General features: G+C 44.5%; 1 protein-coding gene and 1 pseudogene across 1 annotated transcript in view; both read left to right on the top strand.

The window, feature by feature from the left end:
• LOC102873616 (bone morphogenetic protein 8B-like) overlaps positions 1 to 18,357 on the top strand; it is a 33,970-nt gene that overhangs the window by 6,947 nt on the left and 8,666 nt on the right. The window contains exons 2-3 of the mRNA XM_006886492.1: positions 9,625 to 9,814; positions 10,261 to 10,409. Coding sequence (XP_006886554.1) covers positions 9,625 to 9,814; positions 10,261 to 10,409 — 339 coding nt within the window. The remainder of the gene's footprint in view (positions 1 to 9,624; positions 9,815 to 10,260; positions 10,410 to 18,357) is intronic.
• LOC102873617 lies at positions 15,313 to 16,881 on the top strand (annotated as a pseudogene).

The raw sequence follows: 18,357 nt of genomic DNA on the forward strand, positions 1-18,357 counted from the left end.
GCCCTTGGAGGAGTAGATTGCTGAGCCTCCTATATCCACCCTACCATGTTTGGCCCCTGCCCTCAAAGTATTTACCAACAACAAGAGCGAATAAGATAGGGCATATGCTGCGCATACAGGCCTGCTTTGTGAGGGATCAGAGGAGAGACCTGAGCCTTTTAAAGCTGGACTTAGAGGAAAGTATCCTTAGGAGGGGTTGGGGAATAGTGGGGTTGGAGATATATAGAATGAAGAACATAGAAGAAGGAAGACATGATGAGATCAGAGGATATGATGGTGAGGGTGACATGACAGTAAGGGGAATGTGGTGGGATGGAGCACACAGCAAAGCACATGACAGGGTGGGAGTATGACCAAGGAGGAGACATGACGGGGAGGAGGTATGGTGGGGTGCATTTAGGCTCCTCCACAGGCCTTTATGGGTGGAGAAGGGTGTGAATGGACAAATGAGGGGCTAGAAGTCAAGAAGGTTCTGTTCTCTTTTCTGGCTGAAGAGAGAGTCTTTTGAAGTTCTATTTTTTGGTCAGAAAGAAGACAGATTTAGGTTGTCTGGGTGATTTTAAATTTTTGTCCAGGGCATAAAAATAGCCAAAGTCTTTGTTAGGCTGGTGAACACAGGTCCTGGCATCTGGAGGTGTAGCCTATGAGTGGTGAGTGAAGGGCCTCAGAAATGAATAGGCAAAGTATGAATAACAACTGTCTTCCCGTCCAAGTGGTCCTTTTCTACACACATGGGATTAGGAAAGGTTTTGTTTGTTGTTTTTTATTATTCTTAGCAGAGATTGGAGGATAAGGTCCAGTGTCCTATGATTGTCTTAGGAAAGACATTAAGGCAATTTAGAAAGTAAACCTTTTTTTTTTCCTGAAAGTAAAGTTTTTGCTTCCCCAGGATAGGCCTTATGGAAAATAAGGTGCCTCTGGAATGGAAGTTAGCCTTATCTGCCACCACTGCAGGGCCATATCTTGGGAGTTCTGCTTTGAAGCAAAATCTTAAAAGGTCTGTGTGGCTTCTCACTACCACTTATAATAAAATATGAGAAGAAAGAGATGGAATTAAAAATAAATGACAAAATGAAGCATACCTTAAAGATTTGGAAAATTCTCTGGTACAAACTGAGGTTAGCAATCCTCAAATGTTTAGCAAGGATGTGGCTACATAATCTTTTGTTGAAATAATTAAATCTACTATGGACAGCTTAACCAACTACCACAGTAGAAAATTCTTAAGTTTAGACTGAAGGGGGCAGAGAAAGAGAGAAAGGAAAGAGTGTTGTCTGCCTCTTTAAATTCCATAGGCAGGAAATGGGCCAAAGAAGCTACGTCTGTTGTCCTCCAAGAAAAGGAAAGGACCATTTCTGGGCAGCTCAAAGATCATGAGAAGCAGTGCCTTCTTGGTTTCAAAGGGTGGGGCCATGATCTCTCAGATCTCAGAGGATCTCAAACAGCCTCTTAGGTTGCAAAGAATCAGATCTTCACAATCCTCCAATTTGTAGGGTTACCATTAAGGGATGCCATTGGGATTGGGCTACCACTCAACCCCTGAGGAGGGACTGGGCCACCACCAAACCTGAGGACAAAAGGCTGCCATGCTCAAGGGACAGAATATTGAGGTATACCAGGGCTAAGAGAGTGGGATTGAGACTCAGATGGATTAGGAGAATGGGACCATTTAAAACTCCTAAAAGTTGCCATCTAAAAGAAGTAAGGCAACACTCCAGAATCTGGAAGACTAGATGGTCTGAGAAGAGACTACTATTTTCAAACCTTGAGATTAATTACTTTATTCTGCTAGGTTTTTTAACTTGGTTCATGGGGTATATGCCATTGAGTTAGAATTGACCAATAGCTGACCCTCCAGAGAGTTTTCAGAGACTGTTATTATAATAATTGCATGGGAGGAGACTGCCCATCCTTCTCCCAGGAGTAGCTGTTGGATTCAAACTTTGTGCTTTCAGGATTTCAGCACAGCTTCTTACCACTAACCATTCTTTCTAGTGTCATTTATAATGTTGTTATTGTTGTTCTGTTGTTTTGTTGCATTAGACCTGACTCATAACTCTCTAGCAGGTTTTCAGAGGCAGTATAATCCCACATAGGGAACTTTGGTAGCCTAGTGGTAAGGAGCTGTGTGGCCAACCCAAAGGCATGCGGTTTCAATCCACCAGCTGCTCCATGGGACAAAGATGGGCAATCTCCTCCCAGGTGATTTATTTCCTCATAAAATCCACTGGAGGGTCAGATATGAGTCAGTTCCAACTCAACAGTACATTACAACAAACGACTTAATCACACAGAAGATTGCCCATCTTTCTCCCACCAAGCAGCTGGTGTATTTGAACCATATGCCTTTTGGTTGGCAATGCAGCTCCTTACCACTAAGCCACCAGAGCTACCTCCTATTTATGATAGAAATATCTATTATTGTATCTGTTCCACCATTGTATTTTGGGAAAAAGCTCACTTTTATTCTAGATTTCACAGGCTACAAGTGAAGACAACTTTTTCTTCAGGATGGAATATGCCTACAATCTCACCCATTTATTTAGATGATTCAGGAGATAAGATTTTTGGATTTAGAGTTAGTTTAAGCCTTTGTGAGTGATATGATAGGGTAAATATGTTTTGCATGTGGCAAGGGCATAAGTATTGGGGAGGCCAAAAGATAGAGTTTTATGGATTAAAATGTATCAACCAAAATACATGTTATAAAGCTTATCCTCTTGGCCTGTGGTTAAGAATCCTGGTAGCCCAGTGGTTAAAATGCTCAAAGTGCAAGTCTAAAGGGGCCTGCTGCTCTAAGGGAGAAAGATGGTGGGAGCCTACTCCTGTAAAATTTTACACTCTTGGAAAACCTGATGGAATCATTGTGCTCTCCCCTTTAGAGTGGCTGTGACTTGGAATTCATTTAGCAGAGTATTTGGTTTCGTTGTATGCCTGTAGTTATAATGCATTTGGAAATAGAATGTCTTTACTGTATTATTGAGACATATAGCATGTGTCTCAAATAAATCTATTTTGAGATATAAAAGAGATTACACAAATAAGCCAAAAGAAACAAACATAGGGGACAATAGTTATTAAGACATAAGATTTCCAAGAACTATGAAGCAGAAGTTGAAGAGGCAAGGACTTTCTCCAGGATCAAGAGAGAAAAAGCCTTCTTCCAGAGCCTCAATTTGGGGTTCTAGCCTCCTTTTCTGTGAGAAAATAAATTTCTGTTTGTGAAAGCTATCCTTTTGTGGTGTTCCTGTTTTAGCAGTACTAGATAACTAATATGCTTTGTACATACATCTTAAAAATACTTTTGGGAGTAGGTTTTAGGAACAGTTTCTTGGAAGTGAGATATCTGAGTCAAGCATGTACAAGTTCACTAGACATTGCTGAATCACCTTCCACAGTGTTGGGCCATTTTGCATTCCTGCCAGTCAAGCATGTCCATATCTGAGCCTAGTCCCTTACTCAAGGGGCCATGCCACGTACTGCATCTAAAGTAACCTCACACTGGATAGAGTCAGAGATTTGTTGTTGTTAAGTACCATCAAGTCAGAACTGATTCATAGGTGACCCTCCAGTGGGTTTTCAGATGCACTAAATCCCACGAAAGGAGATTGCCTGTCCTTCTCCCTCACAGCAGCTGATGAGTTCAAACAATGTGGCCTTGAGTTGGCAGTACAGCTCCTTACCACTAGGCCACCAGAGCTCCCTAGAGTCAGAGGTAGAAGTATGATTTATATTATAAAAAAAATTAGAAAGAGAGAGCATGCAAGCTCATGAGCTTGTGAGCTCTGGTGGCCTTGTGGCAAGAAGCTGTGCTGCAATCCTGAAGACATTTGGTTCAAGGCCACCAGATGCTCTGCAGGAGAAGATGCACAGTCTCTTCCTGTGCGATTAACTACTTCTGAAAACCCATTGGAGATATAGAAAGATAGGTAGAGAGATGTAAACATAAATGCACATGTATGTTTCAGAGCTCTGGTGTCATAGTCCATAGTGTGTCTGACTGCTAGTCAAAAGGCTACTTGTCTCCGGCAGTTAAATCTATAGATGGCTCCATGGGAGAAAGATGGGAGTTTCCTTCTGTTAAGATTTAAACAGGATATGTATATGATTTCAAAGTTTCTCTTTCAAGATATGTATTATTTTTACAAAAGGAAAAATTACTTTTTGTTTTATTTAAATTATTAATTTCAGTAAAAATTTACAGAGACTTTGGATTTCCATTCATTCATTGTTGCACTTTTCTCCCCTCCCAACCCTCCCCCTAGTACACTGCCCTCTTGGAAATGTAAAAGAAAAATTCTTTCATTGTTTTACAAACCCTCCCCCAGGTTCACTCCACCATGTAGCCTTTGCTCTAGATTCCTGTCATAAAAAAAAAACCAGTTTTCTCCCTCATCTATTTCAATGCAGTATACATTATTGAACTCATCTTTCTCAGTCTCTCCCCAACCCCAAGGTCCGTCCTGTTTTACAACAGTGGCACCATGCAGTATTTGTCCTTTTGTGACTGAGATACTTCACTCAGCATAATGTCCTCCAGGGCCACCCATTTTGAATAATATTGCATGAGTTCCTTGTTTTTCAATGCAGCATAGTATTCCATTGTGTGAATATACCACAGCTTCTCTATCCATTCATTTGTTGATGGGCACTTAGATGGTTTCCAACTCCTTGCTATTGTGAACAAAGCTGCAATAAACATGGGTGTGCATATATCTGCTTGGGTGTCAGTTATGGTCTCTCTGGGGTATATTCCCAGTAGTGGAATTGCTGGGTCAAATGGTATCTCTATTTGCAACTTTTTGAGAAAGGCGCCCCACTGCCTTCCACAGTGGTTGCACCATTTTACACTTCCACCAACAGTGAATAAGGGTTCCAGTTTCTCCACAACCTCGCTTGTTGCTTGCTGTTGTTAAATTTTGCTATTCTGTCTAGGGTGGAATGATATCTCATAGTTGTTTTAATTGAAAAATTACATTTTTATAATTGAGAAGTCATGCAGACATCACCTTAGCAAGGAATCAAAGTTAACCTGACTAGATTGATACCATGTTGCCCAATTTAATACACTGAGAGAAAGGCACATTGTTTTTGTGGTATTCTTCTCCTGAACCCTTCTCTAGAGCTCCACTTAACCTTGAGTTAGACACAAATTGACATTAAATAAGCCTAAATTGAGGACTCATAGTGACTTTGTATATAACAGTTCTGAACCCTGATCTATCCTGTACTAATCTTATTGTCTCTGACACACCTAACCTCATTACCCCAGTTACTGAATCAATCCATCTCATCCAGGTTTATCCTCTCTTGCGCTGTCCCTCCACCCTCCCAAGCGTGATGTCCCTCTCCAAGGACTGATCCCGCCTTACAACATGTCCAAAGTATGTCAGACAAAGCTTCAGAATCCTTGCCTCCAAGGAGCAGTCTGGTTTCACCCTTTCCAGAACGAACCTATTTGTTCTCCTAGCAGTCCATTGTATATTCAATACTCTTCTCCAGCACCACAGCTCAAAGGCATCAATTCTCCTTCTAGCATCCCTAGTCATTGTCCAGCTTTCTGACACATAGCAAGTAATTGCAAAGACCATGCCTGGATCAGGTGCACCTTTATAAACTAACTACAAAATTTAAAAAAATAAAAATAAATATAAAAGAATCATTGTTCTTCAAAAGTGTCAAGATTGTGAGAGATAAGGAAAACTGAAGAATTAAGTTTAAAGCATTAAAAGAATATATGATTATTTATTATAACATGGTTTCGAGGATTGAATCCCAGAACAGGAAAAGAAACATGGTGGGAAAACTAGTGATACTCAAGAAAAGCCTATCGTTTCATTAATGGTATTTTTCCTGTGTCAATTTCCTGGTGTGATAAGATGTTCAATTACCTATCTGTCAGTTTGTCATACTGTGCTGGCTCCCATGTTGCTGTGATGCTGCAAGCTATGCTACTGAAATTTCAAACACGAACAGGGTCATCCAGGTTAGAGAAGTTTCAGTGGAGTTTCCAGGCTAAAACATGTAGGAATAAAAGAGACCTAGTATCTACTCTGAAAATTAGCCAAGGGAAATCCTGTGGATCACAACAGAGTGTTGTTTAACTGCACTCAGACATGCCAGTGATCATGGATAAAGATGGTTTGGGACTAGGCAGTGCTTTGTTCCGCTGTCACTAGGTCACCCTGAGTCAGAGCTGACTCAGCCACACCTGACATTACATGAGGTGTTATTGTTCAGTTGGGTAAATAGTATAAGTAGAGTCTCTTACTATTCTTGCAACTTAATCTAAAATTATTGTAGAATAAAGTTAAAATCACAAATAGGTGCCCCCTCTCCTTGCATTATTCACTTACTACATAAAACAATCTTGTCTATTTTCTTACTGATTATCTGACACCTTCACTAGATTATAAACTCTGTGGAAACAGAGATGTTTATCACATTTACTGCAGTGGCCCCAATGCCTAAATAGTGACTGCACACACCAAGAATTGCTTTCAAATCTGTGAAATAAATGAATTAATAATATTACTACATATAAACTGGAAAAAAAATGAACGGGAGACATGAGTGTTCTTATAAAGCCTCTGGACCATGAGATGTCAGCATAGACATCTTTCTCTAGGTACCCAGGGGTGGGTGAAATTATGGGACAACAAAATTAAGACGTTCCAGTTTAGATTTTGCAGACAGGGAAAATAATTTGCTACTCAGATACCTTACTATAAACATCAGTGGTCCTTCTCAAAGCCACCACAGAGGAAAGATTCCTACAGGATACATCCCAGATCACTGAGACCCAGACAGAGGCCTGGGAAAGGAGTAAGCCTCTCCCACTCAGTGTCTCTGAGTATGGCAGGCGTCCCTGGAATAAGTGTCCCATACCTAACACTGGTAGCAACTTCACTGGGAAAGCCCTAGAATAGCAGAAGATGGAAAGCGGTGACAGACATCCTGTGCTGTGTATTTGGGCTCCAGTCTCAAGTTCTCAAACATCTTTTTCCAGCATAGTTTTTATGCAGTTCTGACAGCATCTGACGCTAAATAGAAGAACCCCTGGACTCCAGTTCCACATGTATATAAACGGGATGGAGACTGGATTTAGTGATTCTGCCCTTTGAACTCTGATGTTCTGAGTCTGAAGCACTTTTATAAAGAATCCATGTTTACCTTGTGCCCACAGAATGTAAGGGATTGACTGAGCAGTGTTGCTGAGGGACTGCGCCTTAGAGCCCAAACTACTCTGAGAGAGCTGGCTGGATGTGTTGGCAGAGGCTGGGGGTGAAGGCATACTGAAATGCTCCTGAAGAATACTTTAGAAATACTTGCTGAACTAATCCAGGATCAGCAATAGTAACAAAGTTAACTTTTCACAGCTTTCATTGGACCATGTGTCACGAGATAATTTTATAGATGTGTACACAGAAGCCCTGAGGGTTAAGTGCCTTCGACTAAATCAGGCAGGTAAAAAGCAGGCACCTTGAAGCCTGTTTAATGGATTTATTTCCATCAGTTGTATTTTCTTTCATTCCACACTTTTAAATGTAAAAAGAAAATTGTCTATGTCCCTTTCTTCCCCCATGACTTTCATGGTGTTTCAGACAAGGCCTCAAACTGGTGCAGGCAGGATAATTAAGTCGGAAAACTTGAGATTAGCACTCCTCTTCAGCCCCTAATGAACAGCTCCCCCTACCTGGCTTTTACAAAGCCCGTTCATGTCCTAGGAGGAAAGGCCTATATTCTCATCACAGATTCACAAATGAAAAGGCCGGGACCGCAAAGGGAAGGTACTTGATAGGTAGTAGGGTAAAGGCTGAGATGTAGGAGCTATTACTTCTTGCCAGGTCTCAACAAATGCCATTCTTTGAGCAATATCTTTTCTAATCCAAAGAAGCAACCACTGTAACCCTAAAGATTCAGCAAAGGAAGGGATTGCTCCCTCTGGCCCTTTTCAGTAATGTCTATTTTAATGTTACTCTTCCGGACATTTCATCAGTTTAGGATAAAAATCACCATTTCCCTGAAAGTTTCCTGCTTTCTAGCACTTGCCTGGAACAGCCAGGGTGGACAGCTTCCTGTGCTGGCACTCCTGGGTGGTTTATGGAGGTTTAGAACTAGGAGCAGGCTAGCTGAGCAAAGCTTTCTTGAGGCAGCCTAGGTAACCCCTGTGCCTGCTCCTTAACTGCTGAACTGCAAGGGAGAGAGCAAGGGAATCCGCAGACTCTGGTGCCCCATGAAGCTGTCAGGTTCATGATTGTCCTTCAGTCCGGAAAGTGAACCACTCCAGACCTGCAGTGATTCCCCAGTAGCCATCAGCACCCACTTGTCAACCCCTGTGAGCTGATGCACACACACAATGAAGCTTTAAGGACCAGCCCAGGAAGGGTGTGACTGAGCAACTCTTCACCTTTTCTCACACCCTGGAACAGCAACAGCCCAGACCTATTTCATGCTTAATCTGCAGATCATTAATTTTGCTCAGCCCCATAGCAGTCCACTGCGGTACATGGTATGCATATGTGCATGTGAGTGAGAGGGAAGGGAGAGAGAGAATCTCATCAAGGGTGCTCAGGTTGAGGATATTCACAGGACAACGCTCAACAAAGATACAGGCCCAGGATTGCCTGTGTGGGAATGACTGGCTCCCTCCTGTGTCACACAACATCTGAAATGGTCTCAGGTGGACAGCTGCTGGGTGCCCAGCACCTGGGTGCAGCTGGACCTCTAGATCTTGTCTTCCTGACCTGGGGACCAGTCTATCTCCTATCCAAGCATGTTGTGTCCCCTGGGTCCCACCCAGCACAGCTGCTCATCTGCCCATTACTGGACCAAATGCCCACCACCAGGACAGGACGTGCTGCCCACATCCGCCTTGGGCTGCACAGCCTGAGGCTTTTTAAAACCTGACTATGTCACTGAGCCCAGTAGCCACAAAGAATTTTTAAAAAGACTTACAGACATATAATTAAAATCTCAGTGTTGGGCTTTGAGGAAGGCACTGGGCGGCTCCCGCCTCTGCTTTCCGGAGTCACAGATTTTTGGTGTTGGAAAGTGACAGGAGGCTAGCATGAGGCTACCCAAAATTCACAGTCCTGGGCATTTCTGAGCAGCTGGGGAAATATGGGGTTTGTTCCGAAACCTGAGAGTTTGCACAGTTATATTAGCCCTCACCTCCATACTTTGCCTCCTCACCTACCCTGACCTCTACAGCCTTCCCTCAGACCACCTCCACTCAAACCACAGCCCTTCCCACTGCCCAGAATCCTGGTGATCCCACAGGCAAGCATAGCCCACACACTAGCCTGGAAATCAAGCCCTCGAGTCAAACCAGAGCCACACTTGTACTGGACCCAGGTCAGGGACTCTTGGCAGCTTCCATGCCTGCACATAGGAGTCCTCTTTAACTAGAGGGCCCTGTAATCACCTTTACTGCTTGTCAAGATCCCTTTCTATCCTTTGGAAGCAAGCTCAGATTCCAGCTCCTCTTAGAACACACATGGGACCCTAGCACTTGATCTGAGGCTCACAGAACATGTCATACTTACCTTGTTTTTCCTTGAAAACAGGCCTGAGCCTGCGTTCTGGTGCCATCACTGACCATGGCCCTGCTTTGTCTTCCAGTGGAGCACGACCATGCCCTCACCCGTCAAGAGCCCTGCTGGAAGGAGTTCTGGTTTGACCTGACCCAGATTCCATCTGGGGAAGCAGTTACAGCTGCTGAGTTCCGGATTTATAAGGTCCCGAGCACCCATCAGGTCAATAGGACCCTCCATGTCAGCTTGTTTGAGGTGGTCAAAGAGCAGTCCAACAGGTATGAGCCTCCTCCCTCAAAGTCAAGTGTCTGTTGGTATGTCTTGTCCAGTCCTGGAACAGGGGAGAGGAGCTTTCAGAGGACAGAAAGAGAAGGTTCCTGGGCAGACCAGACTTAGCGGCAAAAATCCTCCTTGACCTGGAGCCCTCTTGGCTCTTGAGAAAAAACCTCAGCATCAGTTCTGACTTTAAATCCAAGCCCTGCCATTCTTGACTGTAGGACTTAAGACAGGTCCTCACCTGTCCCACAATTTCCCCACCTGTGTAAGAGAAAACAGAGCAACAGTTTCCACATCTGTGCATCTTTGATGTAATGAAATAATGCACTCCAGTCTCCCAGCCCAGATACAGCCTAGGGATAGATGCTCCATATATGTCCCCCACATGGGCACTAGAAACAGAAGGCAGCCGTGCCAGCCTTGGTTAATTGTTCTTTCGTGTCCACAGGGAGTCTGACTTGTTCTTTTTGGATCTTCAGACGCTTCAAGCTGGGGACGAGGGCTGGCTGGTGTTGGATGTCACAGCAGCCAGTGATCGCTGGTTATTGAACCATCACAAGGACCTCGGACTCCGCCTCTATGTGGAAACGGAGGACGGTAAGACGTGATCTCTGGGCAGCAGATGTTCTCCTGGGGCTCCTCTCGGGCTGTTGGCCATGTCTGAGCCAGTGGTGGTGTGCCTTGCTTGAACATGGTGCTCAGCATTTCTCAGATGTCACTCTGACTTGATAAGCCCTCCCCACTGAAAGGACTCAATGTAGAAGTGAGGTTCCTCATACACTGCAGGACACATAGTAGGTTCTCAGACAATGGCATTTCTTTCTCCCTTCTCTCTCAGCAGAGCCAACATTTGAGTTGTTGAGAGAGTAAATCAATATTCCTTTCCAAGAAATAAGAAATTGTTTCTACCTTCTCAATACTGGGATTTCTTTCCAGGAACTTTCTCTCTCAGGCTTTGAATTAAAGAGGCTTGGATTTGAATCTTAGCTCTGCCACTTTGTTGGTGACATTGGAGTCGCCAAGATTTTCTAGATTCTGCTTTCCTATCTGTAGAGTGAAGATACACTTATTCATTAGGTATTTTTAGGGGATAGAAAGTCACTGGTGATAGAAATTCCTTGTTGTTGTTGTTGTATATTGTTGAGTGGGAACAGACCCATAGCTGACCCTCCAGTTGGTTTTCAGAGGCAGTTATTCTCATGGGAGGAAATTTCCCATCTTTCTCCCATGGAACAGCTGGTGGATTGAACCACGTGGCTCCAGGATTACAGTGCAGCCTCTTGCCACCAGGCCACCAGAGCTCCCTAGAAAGCCCTTATGGATGTAAGATTAACATGGCTGAGGAACAGCAAGAAGGCTGCCATGTCTGAAGCAGAGCTGGAGAGGCAGAGGTTGAAAGAAGATTACAAAAGGTCCACAGAACTGGATTTGAGTTAGGGTAGAGTCTAAGGCAAGGTATTTCAAATTTTTACCATAGTTTCTTTTATTTGGCAGCAGTGGATATCAAGATCTAAGCTTTTAAAAAATAACCCTCTGATACGCAGCCCTTCAGGGAAGTGAGCATAACTCAACACTATACCTGTGGACTGTGCTTAATGACCTGCTTCCCAAGAGCACAGTATAGTCACAGAATAGTGACGAGAAAGTAACTTCACAGTGGAGATAGTTCACAAATACTGTCTCGGTCAGGTGACTGAGGTTCTCATCAACAGCAACAAGTCATTCAGACAGCAGGTACACTTGATATGATGTAATGTGAATGGCATTTCCCCTTAGTGATCTTCCTCTTCAGATCTTACTAACTCCACTCTAACCATGAGCAAAACGGCATGCAAACCCAAATGGAAAGACATTACAGAACATCTATTTCTTTTTAAAAAAAATAGAATTATTATAATTAATAATTTTTCTTATCTTTTTTAAATTCAGAGACATGATTTAATTTTTATTGTGTTTGTAATGTTGTTTTTACAATTCAATAGGCAAATGAGTTTTTGGTTTTGGTTTTGGGTTTTTTTTTACATTTTTTTTGCAAATGAGTTTTTATTCCAGTCGTAATATCAGAATTTATTTTAAGACATCTTTTATAGCAGTGTAACTGACCATCATTTCTTAACACTTAAAGGTCATCCAGACCAAGGAAAGCCAGAAAAATTTTCATATCCTAGAGGAGCTGAGAATCATTACAAATAAATGCAAGGTAGATCTAGGTGAGATCCTCGAACTGCCCAAAGGTTGGCATGGCAGATGGTACCTACTAGTTGCTCTACAGAAGAAAGATATGGCAGTCTACTTCTGCAAAGATTACATTTTACCTGGGTCCACCATCAATATTCATGGCAGGAACTCTGTCGAGAAAAAAAAAAAAAAAACATGTTGTGGAGCTCTGGTGGCCTAGTGCCAAGAAGCTGCACTGCAATCCCAGAGGTGCGCAGTTCGAATATACCAGATGCTTTGCTGGAGAAGAAGGGACAATCTCCTCCTGTACAAGTCACAAGTCAGATCAGATTTGATGGTACACACAAAAAAAATAATAAAATTAAAAAAAAATTTTTTTAAACCCCAAACATGTTGCATTGAGAAAAATTTCCTATCAAGTACCCCTCCAAAGAGCTAAAGAACAAGGATACCAGTTTAAAGACTAAAGTGTGGCCTCCTGCATTCCTTTCCTCAAGAAGATGTTCTGTCCCTTCCTTTGGGATGTTTCTTTCCTAATAAATCTGGTTTTGCTTTTACCTACCTACCCCCTGACCTAAAAAAAAAAAAAGGTGCACCTACCTGATCCAAGCCATAGTGTTTTAAATTGCTTTGTATGCTTTTGAAAATTAGACAATGAATAAGGAAGACCCAAAGAAGGATAAATGCCTATGAATTGTGGTGTTGGCAGAGTGTTGAATATGCCATAGAACATCAAAAGTCTCTCTGGCCATGATATTAATTAGACCCTGGTAGATAGCCATGTGCAAATATCATTTCAAAGAAAGATGAGTGCTGAAAACCCAGATGTGGTAACAGCTGGCATGTAAGTGGACTAAATGAGAGCACTCTGGGAAGGAATGTAGCAACCCATGGAAGAAAGGCTTAGTGATATACTTCCTTAAAATGAGTCACTGAACAAACGCCCTACAGAACCCAGTTCTACCCCGAGTTGTGAGGTCGCCCTGATTCACTGTCCATGCTGCCGTAAATGGTTTCACATTTATCATTTTAGTATGGGACAGATACTGGGTTTTTCTTGCATTACAGTACTTACACTCTATGATTCTATGAAGCAGGTGCTATTAGTCCCATTTTACAGAGGGGAAAATGGGTTCAGGGAGGAATATAATGGCCCAGGGTCACCAGTCCCAGGGAGTGCAAGCAAGTACTACACTTTTGTAACTTAAATCTTAAGTCACTGGTCACCATGAAATGTCTCCACTAAGGGATACCACTAGAATGCCTGAGATTTAAAATGTCCTCTGGCTTAAGAAAGTTAAGTTTTATGTCTGTAAATCTCAAAACAGGAAGTTGAGTTAATGATGAAAGAGGAATAGCTCTTGTCCCTGCATCCTATCTTGGGGTAGCTGCAGGCTTATAATGTGCTAGTCGGCTTCCTCAGCCGATGTAAGATTACCTCTAAACCCATCTTGCCTTTGCTCGTTTTGTCTTAGATGTGGTCGTTTTGTGCTTTTACTAGACTCAGCATTCTGGGGTGCCTGCAGAGTTTGCACGGCCCTGCCTTAGAAGTAGCATCAGCGTCATAGACTGAGCATGTCCCTTTTTTTGGTAACATTTTGAAATTTCTTATTAGTTTGTATACAAAATTTGTCTATCTTGTGTTTCACACTTTCCTTCCTTCATGTTATGTTTAATACAGTCCCATACATTGTGTTTTATAAAATTAATCACCATTGACCTAGGCCTGTTTTTACCCCACCTTTTCAGGTCCCCACTGGATCTTTCCCATTTTCTTCACTCCTGCTCTCTATCCCCCAAATTATGTGACCCTGTGGTGTCTCCCCTGTCCATCCTCACTCCTCTGCTTCCTCTCTTCCCCTCTTGGATCTTCATATACATTTTACTAGTTATCTTTCTATTTTTAGTATAATGGCCTTAGTGTACTTATCCTTTGTCCTTATGAGACTCAGTTCACTCAGCATAATACTCTCTAGTGTCTCCTATGTTATATAGTATTTTGAAATCGTTGCTCCTGCATGCTCCATAGTATTCCTTCATGTGAATGAACCATAATTTTTCAATCCGTTTGATTATGATTGGACATTTGGGATGTTCCCATGTTCTTGTGATGGTGAATAATGATGCTGTGAACATCAGTGGCAGAGGGGTGGAGGAGTGGGAAGAGTATAGCAACTCAGCAAAAAGGGTCCTGGACCCCCATATCCAGAGATCCTGCTAAAAAGAAACCACCCTCAATACTGATAGGGACCTTCCAGCTCAGGGAAGAAGCAGGAATCCTAGACAGCAAAGTGACCCAAATGTCAGGAGAAAGAAGGAGGAAGCAGAAAAGCTTTCCTAGGAGGAGTGTCATCTGTCCCATGAGAGGATGAGGAAGGCCAGCACTCAGAAGGGGCTGAAGTCTCCCAGAGCAGCTCAGGAGGATGCCGGGAGGGAGCTGGAGGAGAACAAAGCAGGCAGCTGAGACTCTTGACCACTCTTTCCAGAACCTCTGATGCAGAAGGAATCCTAGCAATGTGGACTAAGAAGGGGCTTTTTAGGTTAGGAGATACTAGAGTGCTTGCATGTGCCAATGGGAAGGATTCAGTGGAGAGAAAGGAAAACGACAATCTTTGACAAAGTCCCCACAGAGGGACTCAGCACACGGAAAATCGATTCTTCCTCCATGTGAACAGTGGCAGTTGCAGGACAGCGCATCCCTGCTGTTACCGTGAAGGGTGGGGTGGAGCTCTTCCAGCGGCACTCAATCCACAGGATTCAACAAGGACCTGAGGGCGAGGACACCAGCACCGTTTTCCACCTTACCAACAGCGTCACCCTTATACCGCCCCAGTGCGGCTCGGGGTCAGTGCCCATCGGAGGCTCAGGCTCCGAGTTGGTTAGCTCTGCTTTAGGAGGGCCTGTGAGCCTTAGACCAGGAGGACTGGACCGAGGGCAGCACCATTCCCACCCAGGCTGGGATAGAGATCTCTGATCAGTCCTCAGCAAGCTGATTGGAGGCCTGGTACGGAATCCTCTCTGATTCTCCCTGGATCCAGGCCAGCACCCCAGAAGCGGACGGTGAGCAGGCTCCTGGCCCTGTGTTTCTGCTGGGGTGCAGCTCACGGGCATCCTACCCCAGCTTCCGTGTGGCCCCGCTGCCCCTTCGCCTCTCTGGGCCCGAGCTAGGCTGTCCCCACCCCCAGGGTTAGGCCACATCAGCCCTGTGCTCTGGGCTCTGTGACGCGGCCGCAGAGGCAGCCAGGACGCGGGGCGCCTCGTGGGGCTCAGTCACGCGCCCGGCCTCTGGCTCACTGGCGGGGTCTCCGGCCGCATCCCCGTCATGGCTGCGCCCCGGCTCCTCCTCTTGGGGCTGCGGCTCCGCGCCCTTGCTGGTCGCTCAAGAGGCGCTCGACTCAGCCCCTCTTCGTCCAAGAACTGTGCGCGAGGCTTCTCCACCAGTCCCCACCACCAGGCCAAATTCTACACAGACGCGGTGGAGGCCATCAAGGACATCCCTCATGACGCCACCGTCCTGATGGGCGGCTTCGGCCTCTGTGGGATCCCCGAGAACCTGATCCGGGCCTTGCTGAAGACGCAGGTGAAAGGGCTCACGGTGGTCAGCAACACGGTCGGCGTGGAGGACTTTGGGCTGGGCCTCCTCCTGGCCAGCAAGCAGGTCCGCCGCATCGTCTGCTCCTATGTGGGGGAGAACACCCTCTGTGAGCACCAGTACCTGGCTGGGGAGCTGGAGCTGGAGCTGACGCCCCAGGGCACGCTGGCCGAGAGGATCCGTGCGGGGGGCGCCGGGGTGCCCGCCTTCTACACCAGCACAGGCTACGGGACCATGGTCCAAGAAGGAGGCGCGCCCATCAAGTACTATGACGACGGCCACCTGGCTGTCATCAGTAAGCCCAGAGAAGTGAGGGAGTTCCACGGCCACCATTATCTTCTGGAGGAAGCCATCACGGGGAATTTTGCTTTAGTGAAAGGCTGGAAGGCTGATCGCTCAGGAAACGTTATCTTTAGGAAAAGTGCAAGGAATTTCAACGTGCCGATATGTAAAGCTGCAGACACCACAGTGGTGGAGGTGGAAGAAATTGTCGACGTGGGATCGTTTGCCCCTGAAAACATCCACATTCCCAACATTTATGTAGACCGCTTGATAAAGGGAGAAAGATATGAGAAAAGAATTGAACATGTAACAGTGAGACAAGAGGGAGCCGAAAAAGCCCCCGCTAAAGACGACTTGAGGACTCGCATCATCAAGCGTGCAGCTCTGGAATTTGAGGATGGTATGTATGCTAATCTGGGCATAGGAATTCCACTCCTGGCCAGCAATTTCATCAGCCCAAAGATAACTGTTCATCTTCAGAGTGAAAACGGGGTCCTGGGCCTGGGGCCATTCCCCTCCCCCAATGAGGTAGATGCAGATCTCATCAATGCTGGCAAGCAAACAGTCACTGTCATCCCCGGTGCCTCTTTTTTCTCTAGCGACGAATCATTTGCCATGATCAGAGGGGGACACCTTGGTCTGACCATGCTAGGAGGAATGCAGGTTTCTCAGTATGGTGACCTGGCTAACTGGATGATTCCCGGGAAGAAGGTGAAAGGGATGGGAGGCGCCATGGATTTAGTGTCCAGCCCCAAAACCAGAGTGGTGGTCACCATGGAGCATTGCTCAAAGGCAAACGAACACAAGATCTTGGACAAGTGTACAATGCCGCTGACTGGGAAGCGCTGTGTGAAACGAATCATCACAGAGAAGGCCGTGTTTAATGTGGACCCGAAGAGAGGGCTGACGCTGATTGAGCTCTGGGAAGGCTTGACAGTGGATGACATCAAAAAGTGCACAGGGTGTGCCTTCACGGTGTCACCAGACCTCAAGCCAATGCAGCAAATTACAATATAAGCACAAAACCAACCTTCATCATGGACTGTGGTTTGGATTTTGACCACAAAAGACTTACCTGTGAGGAAGTCAGTCATCACATCTGTACATTTCATGGGCAGTTTGACTAGTTTCCTCTTGGCCTCTCAGACTTTTTACAGCTGGATAGGCTTTGTTCTCTTGAGGGATATGACTTTAATTAAAACACAGAAAAGACTGTGAAAACTTAAGGGGTGTGTTCTGTAAGAGCTGAGGAAGTTCTGCTGTGAGTGGAGAGAGCTTGGCTGTCCTTTTGCTTTCTGTGACATTGGCATTATGCTGTGTAGTTGAGATGATCACATAGGAAGGATATACTTCAATCATGAAGTATAGGGGGCAATGAAAGATTGTCTAGAGAATTATCTAAGGTGCTTTTTACCACTATCATGAGTAATAACGGACATGTGAATTTGTGAATTTTTTAAAATTTTATATTGGTTTGCATACAAAATTCATGTACATTGTGTTTCACTCATACATCATTTGACACATTCTTTAATTCACATTGCATTTCATGCTTCATGGTGTTTTATAAAATGAATCACCATTGATCTTTGCCTACTATTGCCACATCTTTTCAGGTCCCTGTTGAGTCTTTCCTAATTCTTCATACACACCCCTCTGCCCACCAAACTCTGTTATCCTAGTGATCCCCCCCCCCTCATATTCAGCCTGCCTGCTCTCCTCCCATTCCCTTTTTGGACTTTTGTATATCTTACTAGATATCCTATTTTTACAACAATGTTCTTATGCCATATTTGTCCTGCAGAAATACTATCTTAAAGATTTCCTTTGGCTTCTGTGACTTTCCCTCTGGACCCTTTCATTTGTTGCTAAACTTTATTTCCCCATATCCATACCTCCTCCCTTCACATTTGTTCACATAGCTAAATGGATGATGCCCCTAAAAGGACAGCAGGACCAGTGGAAGTGGGACAGTGAGCTGGTGACTGCAAGAGGCCGATGGTTGGGGAGCTCTGGTGGCCTAGTGGCAAGAAGCTGCACTGCAATCCCAGGGGCACACTGTTCAAATCCACCAGATGCTCTGCCAGGGAAGGAGGGACAATCTCTTCTTGTACCAGTCAGATCTGATTTGATGGTACACACACACAAAAAAAAGAAAAAAAAAAAAAAGGCCGATGGTTAATGCTCACATTCCCTCAGGAGCGTCCTCTAAATAAACAACCCACCTGTGCTTATGACACGCTGAAACTTGCCTTAGGAACTATAGCTGGTGAACTTCTGTGAGTTATATCATCATAAACCATGGTGTTTCTGTGTTGTCCAGATCTGAAATTTGCTCTGTATGGAGGCTTTAACTGTTCTCATATAACCCCAAAGGAGATATAGGCATTTTATCCTGAATCTTCAGTCTCACAAATTAAAAAGACAGAAAACTGGTAAGTCAGAAAGAAGTAAGAAGGATTAATGGAAATGTGAATTAGAGGGAGGAAATGT

This window comes from Elephantulus edwardii, unplaced genomic scaffold (assembly GCF_000299155.1).
Source record: "Elephantulus edwardii isolate Elephantulus edwardi_28Jun2011 unplaced genomic scaffold, EleEdw1.0 scaffold00049, whole genome shotgun sequence".
In the NCBI taxonomy this organism is placed as follows: domain Eukaryota; kingdom Metazoa; phylum Chordata; class Mammalia; order Macroscelidea; family Macroscelididae; genus Elephantulus; species Elephantulus edwardii.